Raw genomic sequence first — 15,018 nt, forward strand, 5'->3', positions numbered from 1 at the left:
AAATTCAAGGTTCGTTCAAGTGACCAGTAACTTCGTTTGTCATTGTTCTTTTTGTTAATCATGCTGTTTGCAAAGGCTGTGTGCTGCTAAGAAAGTCAGAAGCAGGCCTTAATGATGAACACAAGGCAACAGTTGTCAACATTGACCCTAACAATGGTGAGCATAAAAGAACATTCTAATCATTCAATCTCTTAATTCTACAATAGGACATACGATTCCACACCCATGGTTTGGTGAGAACATAACACTAGCATTGTCCAAAAATATCTATCTTGAATGATCCCTTCTTTCAATATCCAATTTTATTGCAGACTGCAAACGTTTGTTGACGTTCAGGAAAGACGAGTTCTGAGCAATAATCTTACTTCATTTCTAATTGAACAATGGGTTTACAATGGGCCGAATGGCCTCTTTCTGTGCTGTAATCATTCCATGATCCAATTCTACATATTAACATCCTTTGTCCTTTTATAGTCTATTTATATACATTTGCAAACATTGATTTTTTTTCTGGTTTATTTATTTAATTGAGTATTCTTCTGTCATAAGATACCACTGTTCGTGGTGCTGATCAAATTATGTCAGTCCCACCCACAGAAGTTTATAAAGCTACAGTAATTGCATACTCATTTTCCATTTTACAAACAAACCATAAATAAGAAATCGCATTCCTGATTCAACACGCAGATTAACTTTTTTTTTGAAGTTCCCATTTTAGTTGTTGACGTATCTGCTTTCACCCTTTGAACTGAATTCCTGACACTATCTCTGACAGAAACCAGGGCGCCAGTTCAAAAGTCATTGCAACACATATACAAACCCTGCCGTTCCCAGATCTCTGGCCCGACTACAAAATAAACCAATCTCTTCGTAATGAAACCCATTAAGAATGTGATTTTTCCACCTCCCCCTTCCATTTCACCACTACAGTAAAGGTTCTTTGAAACTGCTGACCAAATTTTAAAAGAATAATTAAGGGGCATTTAACTTTAATAACTTCCACATTAATAATGTGACAGCTAATCTCTACTTCATTGGAGTTTGGTCTGCAAGCTTAAAAAAACCCCTCAAAGTCTACTTCAAAGGACAAAATACCTAAAGGCGGACCATTTGTTGCCAAAATGCTGCAGTCTTTATTCATGACATTCAGTACATCAGTATTGTAAAGGAAGGGCACAATTATCTAAGTGGTAAAGGATACTAATTCAAACATCAATAGCATGAGTTCTAAAAACTTACAAAATCACTAGGTAAACAAGTCTTCTCCTATTTAATAACTGGTTGTATGTATAGTTGTGTTGCTGCGCGCTGCACTCCCATCCTGTCTGATACAGCGGCCTCTGTTCTGTAAATATACGGGTCTACATTTTCCGGGCCTTGTGGCAGTAGGCTTGGAGTGGGACACCACATCAGACCAGCGTCCTAACTCATTTCCAACACCAGGGATGTTTCCCAGTGATACCCACTCCATGGAAGCAGGCAGCACACTGACAAAACCACCTGATAAGACATAACAGAGCAGCAGGCCATTCAGCCCATCATGCCTGCTGCTTCACTCACTGAGATCATGACTAAGCTGTTAACCCTCAACTCCACGTTCCTGCCTTTTCCTCATAATCCTTGATCCCTTTACTGATTAAAGGTCTGTCTATCTCAGGCTTGAATATACTTAATGAAGCAACCTCTATAACCCTTGTGGTAAAGAATTCCACAGATTCACAACCCTCTGAGAGAAGAATTTCCTCCTCATATCTTAAATGTCTTACATATTCTGAGATTATGCCATCTGGTCCTCTCCCACAGGGGGAAACAATCTTTCTGCATCTAACCTGTCAAGTTCCCTAAGAATCTTGTATGTTTCAATAAGGTCGCTTTTCATTCTTCTAAATTCTACCAAGTACAGGTCCAATCGACTAAAGGTCTCCTAATAAGACAGACAGACCCTTAATACCCAGGAAAAATCTAGTGAACCTTCTGTTCACTGCCTCTAATGCCTCTAATTCTTAGATGAGGGGCTCACAACTGTTCAAAGTATTCCAGCTGTTGTCTGACTAACGGGTTTGCAAAGTTTTACATAACCTCTCTACTTTTACACTCTAATCCCTTTGAAATAAAGGCCAACATTCCACTTGCCTTCCCTATTACCTGCTGAACTTGGATCCTGGCTTTTTGTGATTCATGCACAAGGACTCCCAAATCCTTCTGTTCCGTAGCTTTCTGCAGTCTTTCTCCATTTAAATAATATTCAGCTCCTGTATTCTTCCTGCCAGTTGGAGGTGACCTGAGAGAGGTTGAGACTCCATGCCCCATTGACAGAAAGGTCCCACTCACGGCCCCTATTATCTTCCACAGAGAGTTTCACCTCCACTCTCAAAGATCCCGGCAGCTTCTGTCCTGATTGTTTTTCTATTTATGTCCACACCTCAGTAGTACCTGTCTTAGCCACAGCTGTCGAAACTGCAGAGCTGCCACCAATTGAGCCCTGTGATAGGGGCTGGCAAACATTGACGTAGCCCATTAGGAGGAGAGTGCACTACCTGTTTGCGGGTCTCAGAACCCCCACTGAATTCTGACAACAGAACTCCAGAACCCATGAGAAAATTCAATCCACAGTATGAACCCCAACATGAACTGTGTAGCTGAAGAGGTGATGCCAGTGTTCCTTCTGGTCTATAACTACAGTAAAGGGTTCCAACTGCTCTTCTACTGAAACTTGTAATGCAGCCTAGCTTCACTAGGGCCCAGGAATCCTATGGTTTTGCCCAAGAGGACAATATTCATGTTTTGATTCGTTGTAGTGAATATTTGATCATCAAGGCTCATCAGACTAATGCCCAGGCTTGGGCACTTCTAGCAGGGGTTAATTCAATAATGCTGAGGGCTGCTTTTTATTTTTCTCCTCCATAATCCAAAATCTCTTGTGGTGTTGAGGGTATTGCCACTTTCGATCAGATGAGCTACCTCAGCGCAGTGCGGGCATCAGCCTTTGCCAGTGTTTTTGCCTCAGTTTCTCCCTGAATAAACCTGCTGAGCCATCGGGCAGGGAGTGACTGTTCTTTAATCACTATCCATGACTCGATACCACAACAAGAATACCCTCTCATCATCATCATCCAGAAAACATTCATTTGAAAACGTCTGGTGCAGAAGATGCTTTTAAATTATAGTCAAGTTAAACGGAAGAACAAAAGGGTTGTGGAACTGTGATGTCTCATTGATGTGAAGTTGCATAATTATATTTGCATATAATTATTAGGCTGCCAGATGCGTACTTTCATGGAATCACAAAACAGCATTTTTGGTAGCCTGCAAATGTAATTACATTGAAATGTAATTTCACAACTCTAATCTGATAGTTAGAGGGGAAGGAATTCTTTTGGTACAAAGCACTTTCCCACTTAATACTAAATTGTCTATTTTCGCTTGGTAGTGCAGAAATTAAATATTGCTGAAAAGATGCCATGTTGTTAAAGTGTTTTGTCCATCAGTTGATGTGTTAATCAATTGGCATCCTTCTCTCCTGTTGTATGAATGACTGTGCCTGTTTGAGATGTGGCATTCTTGTGTTTTTCCGGGTAACTGCAGGATGAAAGACTTCAACAATACGTACCTTGTTTCAGTAACATCCGCTGTCAACTTCATTCTGTTATTGATGATCTTTATCGAGTGGCCTGCTCCAATGCTGTTATTAATTCACGAGTAAATATGGATCAAGAAGGCTATTAGCTCAACCAGCTAGAAAGAACAGTCTCCCCCATTACAGTATCTGAACGTTTCCGTCGTGTTTAGTCTCACCACGCTCTCAATTCTGGTATTAGTCCCCAATTAACCTTTTTCCAATTGAATTTTTCTCCCATGGCCACCATTTAATTTGCAGCAGTTTATTACTTCTGGGTGGAATTGTGTCGTGGTCAGAGGCGAGATGCATGGTAGATTTTGACAAGTGGGGCCCATCTCAATGTGGGGATCATCTTGTTCCATCTTTTCTGCTTTTCACAAGCAGTGTGGCGAGATTCTCACTACTGCCCAGTGAGATGCCAATTGATGGGGATTAAACCTTGTGAACAGCCCAGCTCGCCATATTAATATCCAGCCTCCCAACTCACCTTCCTGTCCCCACAATTCACCAAACAAGCTCAGTGATGGGAAAGTTTGACGAGGAAACCACAGAATCCCTACAGTTTGGAAGCAAGTCATTCAGCCCATCAAGTTCACACTGACCCTCCTAACAGCATCCCACCCAGATCCACCCCACTGCACCCTATATCTGTAACCCTGCATTTCCCATGGCCAACCACCTAACCTGCACATCTTTGGACTGTGGGAGTAAACCGGAGCACCCGGAAGAAACCCACGCAGACACGGGGAGAATGTGCAAACTCCACACAGACAGTCACCCAAGGCTGGAATCGAACCTGAGTCCCTGGCGCTGTGAGGCAGCAGTGCTAACCACTGAGCCACCGTGCCACCCCAAGTGGCACCAGAGTGTGCAGGCTCAGATGGTGGCTTGCTCCAATCAATTTCCATGTTACCTGTGGCCAAACTACATTGCAGGGCACAATCATAGACATCAGGTGCACTCACCCCTCATCCATACATGTGGCATCTGCCAACCCGTCACAACTATCCTTGCACTTTGACTGTTCGTTCATGGGCAGCATGCAGTGGGACATCACAGGTGTGTCAGTGACTAACGCTGAATATCTGTAGTGATGACACTTTGTGGAAGTGGACAGGATCTCAGACTGGACCAGGCTGCAGCTCAGGCTAGCTCACTTTCTCTCATAGCACTCGCTCACCAATCTGCGTGCTCACAGCTTCCCTGCCTTGCCTCGCCTCGCCACTTAGTGCAGTCACACCAGAAGGCAGCTTGCTTTGCTGCTGATCAGCTCTCAGTCCAGAGCCTGCACATCTTGTAGATGTAGCACCTGCTGTTCAATCTCACTCCTCCACCATCTGCTAGCAGCTTACGTGGCCAACACAGTGCACATGCAGCAAGCAAACAGCAGTCCTCAGTGCAAATCATGGCAGCACCCATCAATCAGGGGATCCTGGTGCAGTAAGTCACGGGCAGCCTCCAATACCAGACCAGGAGATTGGCTACGGTCAGTGTCCTGTTGTGAGGAACGTGGTTTCTCAGTTAGGACTCCATTGGTGCTGTAACGGCCAGCCCAGGGGTGGGGCTATTGCAGTTGGAGAGCAGTCAATGGGTTGGGCATGTCTTCTCCTGGGCTAACCAGTCATGTCAGTCAAGGGGATGCACCACAGACCATGAGCCCATTCTCAGAAACTAAGGGCATAATGTATTGGAGGTCAGATTGCAACCACTGCAGTGGCACTGAGACTCAGTGCTTTAGCTTTCAGGACTTGCACTACAAACTCTGGGCAAAGATGCAATTCAGTTGGTCATGGAACTATCAGAGATTTGCGGCACCATATTCCCTTTTGACTCTCTCCTTGACCAAGCAGGGTAGCTTCAGAATACCAGTGTCCATCCAGGCTTTTAAAGTGGTTTGGATGCAAGTGTTTAGAACCTTAGAATCCCTACAGTGTGGAAACAGGCCCTTCGGCCCAACAAGTCCACACCAACCCTGACAGCATCCCACCCAGACTCACCCCAAATAACCCACCTAATCTACACATCCCTGAACACTACGGGCAATTTTATCATGACCAATCCACCCTAACCTGCACATCTTTGTGACTGTGGGAAGAAACCGGAGCACTCAGAGGAAATCCACACAGAAAGAATATGCAAACTCCACACAGACATTCACCCGAGGGTGGAATCGAACCTGGGCCCCTGGCGCTGTGAGGCAGCAGTGCTAACCATAGGGCCACCGTGCTACCCACTGCTGTGAGTGTTTTGGTGGATATCCACTGAGTGCTGTGTTGTTCCAGGATCAGCATGTGGTAAGATGGGTCAGAATTTGAACATAAGAGAGGCCATACGGGTAGGCAATTGATGAGGCGAATTTGCAAAGATAGAACTTGATAGGGCCTCACAGCAAAATATGCTCCAAAAAATTTCAGTGCGACTCGGATTTAGCCAAAAACATAAGATTCAGCTCTCAGTCTTTCTTTTGCCATCTTATGTACGTTTCAGACACCACAGTTTCAAAGACAACATTTTCCAGATTTTCCTCATATCTCAGTGAATATTGTTGTGGCCCTTCTATTCACTATTTCATCTGGATACTTCACCACTTTCCACTGAGGTTCTGCATCCCATGTTTTTAATTTGAATTAAAAGCAGCCTCCCTGAAAAAGTAACATTTGCTTCAACTTTCAAATAAATTCTCATCCATTTCTAGGTTTTAGCGTTAATTCTCATGGCTTTAAGTGAGCATTTTGTATGGATTCATTTCAACACATTTTAGGTGTTGGAAGCTTTAAATGTTTACTAGGGCTGTCCATAGCTGGTAGTACTATACACAGTCCACTGAGCTATCATGTCCTAACAAGACCCTAAATAAACTATCATCTGATGTCCTCATTCAATGAGCATTCTGGTTGCACACAACCTCTCTGAAATAACTCCAATGAGGCAGGTATCCCATCTCCAATTCACCCTTTATTTACATCCAGACAGACAATGGGCTCTGACCAGCCAGCTCAGAGCCAGTCCCTAGAATGAAAAGAGTCTCCTGTTTAGATCTGTCAGCCACCGCTCCCTGATTGGCCCAGGTTAACAACTCCAATCAAGGATCTCATAGTCAGTGAGATCCATTTGGCCCTCATTATACTCTCCTAAAGGCAAACAAAAAACAGAATACTTAGGAAGCCAAAAATCTCAGCCTAAGCTTCTCCATTTTTATACTGCCATCTCCACCAATACCATGCTGGACTTTTTACTTCTTTAATTGTCTAACTTATTCCTAAGGGTCTGTACCTAGGTACTTTGTACCTAAGGTGATGCCGTAAGCAGCAACTTTGAAGACTTTTCACTGTACTCATGTGAGAACATGTGACAATAAAGTTAATTCTAATTCTACATTGCTACACTTCTGGATATTCCCAATTTCTTTCACTGAGCCATCAGGTAACTGGGCCCTTGAATTCCATCCCTACATTTCCCAGTCTCTTTCCTACTTTAAGAGTCACCTTTTGAACAAACCTCTTTGACAGAGCAGGCTTGATACTTGAGGCTACTCTAGTTCCTAACTCATATGTAGATTCTTGATGGCCTGTCCTGTTATCAACCAGGGGTAGCTCAGTGTCACGTTTTGTGGCCTATGCAGCTATGAAGTGCCCCAAGTTGTTTCATCACTTTAGAGAATGGTATATAAATGAGTTGTTGAAATGTCCTCACCTACAATCAAAAAGGATTACTAGAATCTGTCAAATACTTTGTTATTCCAAGAGAATCTGTCGAGGGGGATATCTGGAAAAACTGGTTTGGAGCTAGGAGAATATGTTTTCACAATCTGTTCAATCGGAGAGGAGAGAGGAAGTGAGGTAAAGGATAAGAAGGGAGGATTTCCAATGCATTGGGTTAAAATAGTGAAAATATCGGCTACCAGGAGATGAATGGGAGAGCAGGAGTGAGGGATGCATGGGGGCCCAAGATTGAAGGAGTGAAGGACTCAGGGAAGTGCAGAACAATGGAAGAGGTTGTGAAAAGAATTGAAATAATTTATGGATTGGAAACAAGATTTGAAATCAATGAACTGAGCAAGGAGGAGCCAATGCAAATTGCAATGATTTGGGAAAATGTGTAACGTAGTCCAGGACAGGAGACAGATTTCTGCATTCCATATTCATTCCAAATTTATATTGTTTAATTTATCAAATAATAAGATGAAGTTTCATAAGTAAAGGCAATATGTTGTTGAAAATTATAATAATTGGGACCATTTTGAATCTATTTAGCATCTAAAGAGGCTTCTCAGAATGGACAGGCAGCAGAGAAAGGCCAAAGTGTTGAAAGAAAAGCATCAGCCTCTGAGGTGAAACCAAACGGCGACGCGGTGACAGAAGGTACAGATCCAGCTTCTGCAGGGTCTCCTGCCCCCGCTACCACCAACCCCCAACCAGGTGGATATGATGGCAAAGGCTCCAGGCAGATCCAAGGTTCAGACCTGGTCAAACAGCAGTTCAAAGCATTGTTTATCAAGAGATTCAACCACGCTATTCGCAGTCAGAAGGATTTCTTGGCCCAGGTACAATCAACAGTATCAGGCCTTACTGATCTGAGCTGTGCCCAACATGTGCTTCGACTTCAGCTGCAATTGCTTTTCAATTGAACAACTGGAAACTGCAGTAGCTTCAAATACACAAAATGTTACTTAAATAAATTTAATCCATTTTTACTGCCACCCATTTGTGCCGTCAGTGCACCACAGGGTCCGTCCCCTCATGAAAGCACTCACTGGAGCTGATATGCCAACATGTACCCTTTCAGCCCTGGACCGTTGGGTATCTCTGATTGTAGTTGCTCCACCATTGGCACCATTGCCTGTGGTTGCTTAGGCCTCGAACTCTGGAATTCCCATTGAATCACAGAATCACACAGGACAGAAGAGGCCCTTTGGCCCATCAAGTCTGTACCACCACTACTTACACTAGTCCTGTTTTCCCACACTAGGCCCATAGCTTTGAATGTTATGGCATTTCAAGTGCCCATCCAAATATTTTTTAAAGGTTATAGACAATTCAAAACACTTTAGATAGCATTTAATGGGCCTGTTCCAGGCCTTGGGACCTTATTTAATGCCAATCACACACTTACCTGGTTGATAACGGGGTGCTTGGTATCTTCAGATAGTATGTCCCAGAGAATTAAACGTTGGGAGCTCTCCAGTATCATCAGCATGACAAGGAGTGATGGCTGTGATCACTTCAGGGTCACTGATACACTAGCCTCTGGGTGGGAAGCCATCCTTGACCCTTGCCACCCTAGGTGTAATTGGGGACAGTTGAGAAGGTGACATGTTGTCCACCTTCTATCTTCCCGCCCCTTTATATAATCCATGCAACCTTTCAGTCCCCCTCCAGGGACAGTCCATCACAGAATCACAGGATAATTACAGAGTAGAGGGAGGACATTCGGCCCATCAGATCTCTAACAACTGCCCAACTTGATGCCATTCTCCTCCACTCACCCTTTCACATTGCTTTTATTCACATGATCATCCAGTTTCCTCTTGAATGCCTCAAATAATGGTGTCTCCACCACACTTCCAGACCTGAACCACACATCATATGGAAAAGTTTTTCTCTCACCACATCTACAACATTTGCAAATCACTCTAAATCATTCCCTCTTAATCTTGATCCTTTTGCAAGTGAGAACAGTTTATCTTCTCTATCCAGACCTCTGACGATTTTGAAATCTTTTATCAGATCTCCCATTAGCTGCCTTGTCTCCAAGGAGAACAATTCCAACCTCTCCAATCTATGTTCACAATGAAGTATCTATTCCCTGGAGCCATTCTGGTAAACCTCTTCTGCACTCTCGCCAATGCAGTCACATCTTTTCTATGGTGTTGGTGTCCCAAACTGTGTATAATCATCAGGCTGAGGCCTAACAAATGTCTTGTATGAGTTCAGCGTAACCTCCTTGTTGTTGTACCCAATGCCCCTGTTAATAAAGCCCAAGATATTGTATGCATTATTAACTGCTATCCCTAACTGTTCTGCCACCTTCAGTGAAATATATACATATACACCCACGTCCCTCTGCTCCTACATCCCCTTGAGTATTGTGCCCCTTGTTTTATATTATTTGTCCGAGATAAAAATGCATCATCTCACGCTTTTCTTCATCGAATGCCATTTGCTTCTTACATAGCTAAACTTTCCTGTGGCTTAATGTCAACTGTTGATTGATAACCTTCCAGTGAAGAAACTTGGGATGTTTAATTATGTTAAAGGCATTATATAAATGCAGGCTTTTGTTGTTATTACACTCATTAGCTGTGAAGTGTTTTGTTTTACTCTGAAAGCTTTCCAAGTATATATGTTTTATATTATGTATTGTAGTGGGTACAACCAGCTATAATTTTCAAAGGTGAAGACAACCACATTTACTGTTGTGAAACATTAACTGGTTTTACTGACTATACAGATTTGTAATTGATTCAGCACCAAGTTGAACTTAAATTTCTTCTTTCAACAGTTTCTCCTGCCTGCGAACTTTGTGCTGTTAGCTTTGATCTTCTCACTCATAATCCCACCATTTGGGGAATATCAAAGTTTAACCATTCACCAGTGGATGTATGGCAAACAGTACACTTTCTTCAGGTAGGATTATTCAAACTCTTTCCAACAATTTCAAGTGTTTTAAGATTAAGTCATAGAGCCATAGAGGTCTATAGCATGGAAACAGGTCCTGTGGCCTAACTTGTCCATGCACCCAGTTTTCGCAATTAATCTTGTCGCATTTGTCTGCATTTGGTCCATATCCCTCCACATCCCCATCCACGTACCTGTTCAAATGTTTCTTAAATGACAAAATTGTACTCACTTCCACACTACCTCTGGCAGCCCAATTCCAGACATTCACCACCCGCTGTGTGAAGAAATTGCCTGTCTGAACCCTTTTGTATCTCTCCACTCTCATCTTAGAACAACTTAATTTGTAGACAAGAAAATAATACTAAATATCACATTCATAACATCTTGGCTCAATGTTAGCATCCCCTATCCAAGTCAGAAATTTCTGATGTGAAAGCATAATTTAAGCTCAAACATTCAATGCTCTTGTATTAGATAGAGGTTTGAGAAACTTGAAGACGAGTTGTATTGTCAGATGTGCTGTCTTTCAGAAGGGGCAATACGTTGCATCGGTTTTTACAAATCGGGATTAAAGACCTCATGGCGTTCTTTCTCAAAGGAAATCAGGGTAACCCTTTTAAAGTCTTCCAGCCACCACTCATCCCTGTCTCTGAAGCAAATTAACTGGTCATTCACCCCCTTGCTGCCTGCACACAATGACTGCAGCGTACAGGAACAACACCAACTGTAATTCGTTGACTGCAAAGCACTTTCCAGTGTTTTGAGGCTGTGACTTATGACTGCAGATCTTTGACTTACAGCATCCAAAGTCCTTCCGTGCACTCTGATTTTAAACCATTTTTAGCATCATTTGAAACTGTCAATTATATTAATGTAATTTCACGTCATTTAAATTTGATACATTAAAAAAAACAAGTAAGAATTGAAAAATATTAACACTTTTGATCATTAACATGTAATGTTTAAATTCATATTTGTACACATTTGTGTTATAATTATTTTTATTGTTTTTGAAAATGATGCAGGTACAGCATTATGTGTAATTTGCAGCAATGTAAAGATTTTTGTTTTTGTGGGCTGTTTAAGTTTAAATGGAGGTAGCATATAAAATTTAAATCATATTCCCACTGGTGCATTTATCTCAGATTGTTGGCATCAGTATACCCTGATGATCGGCTTTAATGTTTATTTGACAGCACGCTTTATAAGGTATGAGCCCCAGAAAATTCAGACAGAAATCTAACACCTAAGAAATAAGTACAAACTGTGTACACTAATGGGGCCACCCCCTCACTTAATCCTTAGATCTATGTTAAACAAGGCTATGTTACTTTAAATCTTTTGACTTTGGAAAAATGGTCAAGGAAAAACCTGTTAGTCTTAATTTTCATTGTGTGCATTTGTTCTATAATATGTTTGTTCTCTTTGTTTTCTTAGCAACGAACGTCCATGGAATAAGAAGATGGATCAGTTGACAGAGGCGCTGGTGAATAAGCCTGGATTTGGGACTCGGTGCATGAGGGAGAATCCCATTGTGTAAGACAGTTGATACTGTTTTATATTCATGTTGTCACTTCCTTTTCTAATGTCATGGACTAAATGTTCATGAGGGGTGTGACATTCCACAACCTGGGCTTTGGCCAGTAGGAGGCAACCTGGAGCAGCAAATTTCTTGTGGCAGCCAAATCTGAGGGGCTGGCATCCAATTAAAGATGGCAATCTGCAACCAAGACATTCCAGTCCATCAAAAGGGCTGTGCTTCAATAGTTCCACTGCTAGTGCTGGCTGTTGCTGAGATTACTGACATCCTTTGTAAGAGTCCGAGTGCTGTCAGCTGGGCAGTGACTACGGCCTGGATGGGGACTCCTGTTGTGGTAGGCCCGGAGCCTGGACTCCCAGGGGTAGAGTGCTCGGAGCCTGGACTCCCAGCAGTAGTAGGACTGGAGCCTGCTCTCCCAGCAGTGGCAAGCCTGGAGCCTGGACCCCCAGCAGTAGTAGGACTGGAGCCTGGGCTCCTGGAGGCTGTTGTAGCAGAGCCAGGGGGTCAGTGTCGTCATTGAAGTTCCCAGGGCAGGACCTCTTGAAGCCCTGAAGTCATGTTTGAGACCCCACTTTGAACAGAAGATGAACTTTTATTTAAGTCATTTCTTTTTATCCTTATTGTACCGCAAAAAGGTGCCAGATTCTGGTGGCAAAATACTTTTCACTGTAACTTCAAAATATATGTGACAATAAATTAATCATTCATTATTCATCAGAATGCAGATTTGATAGCGAAGCCACTTGAAGAGAGTTAGGGTAGAATTGGGGAAACTGGTACCTGGTACCCAGGTCCTGGGATTGGGATATGGTTTGGTGTTAAGGAGCACCAGCAATGCTATTTCCATAGGGACAGACCTTGCCAATAAGCTGTCTCTCCTTGGGCAATAGAAGTGTCCATACAGGAAGGTGCCCTCGCCTGAAACTGCTTGGAGGCCCCCAGGTTTCAGAGGCTGATTTCTCCACATAGCTGCGAGATTTCCTTGGCGTGGTCAAAATGACAAGGAACATGGCCTCTTGCTGGTCACTTCGGTGGCTCAATCAGCAATCTGATGGGCTGCCAAAATCTGTCACCTTTCCTATCTCCCAGCTGATTGCCAAAAGACCTGGAAAATTCCAGCCCATATGCTGTCCTTAAGAGCAAGCTAAGTATATTTTAATGTAAGAAACCCAGCTTCAAGTTCCTGCATGCATCTCGCACTATTGTTTTGTATTTGTTTTCATACAGAGGTTATCCCTGCAGTAATCAATCGTCTGATTGGAAGATTCCAAAAAGTGACCCCACGATTGTCAACGTGCTGCAGTCCCCATTCTATTCCAAAAGCAACCCTTCACCATCCTGCCAGTGCAGTACAGGAAATCGATTGATTATGCTCCCAGACTGCCCTGCAGCAGCTGGTGGTCTTCCTCCAGCACAGGTATTAATCACAGGCTTTTCTTGTGTGTGTGTGTATGTGTGTGCGCGCGCATGTGTGTGCGAGAGAGAGATGATAAGGTGATAAGGGCAGTAGTGTCACAACATCTTGGTGACATACTGTTCAATATTATCTCGGCTACTAAAGAAAATGAACAAAGAGAATTTTGCGCAAGTCCAACTTCGTATTGCATAATATAAATGCAATATACTGTAGATCCCGGGAATCTGAAATAAAAAGCCAAAAATGTGGTGGAAATACTCAGCAGGACAGGTAGCATCTGTGAGGAATGAAAGAGTGTTAATATTCAAGATAACCTTGCATCAGATCTAATGTCCATTCTAAACAGAAAACTTAAAAGTTTAACTCTGTTTCACTTTCCACAGAAACACTGCCAGTATTTCCGAGGAAAGGTCACCGGACCCGAAACATTAATTCTGATTTTTTTTCTTCACAGATGCTGCCAGACCTGCTGAGCTTTTCCAGCAACTTTGTTTTTGTAGCATTTCCAGCACTTTGTTTTGTTTTTCTTTTCTTTATTAAATGCAGTTTAATGTATAAAACCTAAAACGAATTGTACCTCTTGTCACAAAATGAATTGCTTTCTCCATTACAGAGAGTCCAACACACAACTGACATCCTGCAAAATCTCACCCAAAGAAATATATCAGACTTCCTGGTCAAAACATACTCGAAACTAATAAAAAGCAGGTATGAGCCATTCTATACATGTCTCCAAATCCTTCTGTCGCAAAAATTCACAAACAGAAATTTTTGCATCTCAGCAACTTAATGGAGGGAGACAGAAATTTGCGATCGGTGGTGATGTTTGCCACTAACCTTGGAATTAACAATCATTGCCGTATGGGTTTTGCCAAGTCAGACATCCAAGTTAATGATGTCATCAAGCAGGCTAAGCAGTTAATCACATTGAAAGATTCTCAGGACAGCAACTCAAGAAGTAAAATGCATTGATTATCATTCACACATTTATAAATTTTAAAGATAGTGGGAAGAAGTTTGAGATCCATACAAAGGAATAAAGTAGAAGCTAAGGCATAAACAAACTTAACAAAAACTGCTACACTAAAAATGTAATTGTTCTATCATAAACTGGAAATTAGATGTTGTGCAAAGTGGATTTTCAGGGCTAGAGAGATTGCTTATAAGTAGTTATGACACTCTTGCCGTTACAGTCCCAGTTTCACTTCAATTCAGCAAGGGATAACTTTCCAGGATCTGTTTTTTTGCAAAATATGGCAGCATAAAAGGAAAGGTTCACCTGATTTCTTAAAATTGCCGTCTGCTGGGACTTACCAGTGTGTCATGTGGAGGACATTCTCTGTGATTTCTGCCTGCAAACCCAGATCGACAGGCACCAGAGGTTCCTCCCATTTTCATAGCTGTGAACACTGGCAGCAGAGCAGTCAATATAAATACCAAACCCCCTGGGCCATTAGAATGAAATTATCTGGTCGTCATCTAACAATTGATTTTGGAAAAGGTTCTAAAAGTTTGTGAAGATTAACCTTTCTCACTTTCTTCTATAATTTCAGCATGAAGAGCAAGTACTGGGTCAATGAACAAAGGTATTGAATTGTTTTCTTCACAATTTGTAAATCACAGCTGTCAGGTCGATTCTTGACATAAATGGGTAGAAGCGGACCTCAATGTGAATATATTACACACAATATGGGTTACCTGATTGAAGTTTCATGATTACAACCTGGAAGTTATGCTGTGCGATAACATCTGAACACTTAAAATGTTCAGATCAAATTTCTCTGCTATTTTAATAGTCATTCATCTATTTATTTTTATTGTA

The 15,018-nt window shown here is 42.2% G+C and overlaps 1 protein-coding gene across 1 annotated transcript in view; it reads left to right on the forward strand.

Moving 5' to 3' along the window:
- Positions 1-15,018, forward strand: part of abca4b (ATP-binding cassette, sub-family A (ABC1), member 4b) — a 112,439-nt gene that overhangs the window by 65,465 nt on the left and 31,956 nt on the right. Inside the window, exons 27-32 of the mRNA XM_048601542.1 lie at positions 7,873-8,162; positions 10,121-10,245; positions 11,677-11,775; positions 13,007-13,196; positions 13,810-13,904; positions 14,750-14,782. Coding sequence (XP_048457499.1) covers positions 7,873-8,162; positions 10,121-10,245; positions 11,677-11,775; positions 13,007-13,196; positions 13,810-13,904; positions 14,750-14,782 — 832 coding nt within the window. The remainder of the gene's footprint in view (positions 1-7,872; positions 8,163-10,120; positions 10,246-11,676; positions 11,776-13,006; positions 13,197-13,809; positions 13,905-14,749; positions 14,783-15,018) is intronic.

Source organism: Rhincodon typus, chromosome 10 (genome assembly GCF_021869965.1).
Source record: "Rhincodon typus isolate 14 chromosome 10, sRhiTyp1.1, whole genome shotgun sequence".
NCBI lineage: Eukaryota > Metazoa > Chordata > Chondrichthyes > Orectolobiformes > Rhincodontidae > Rhincodon > Rhincodon typus.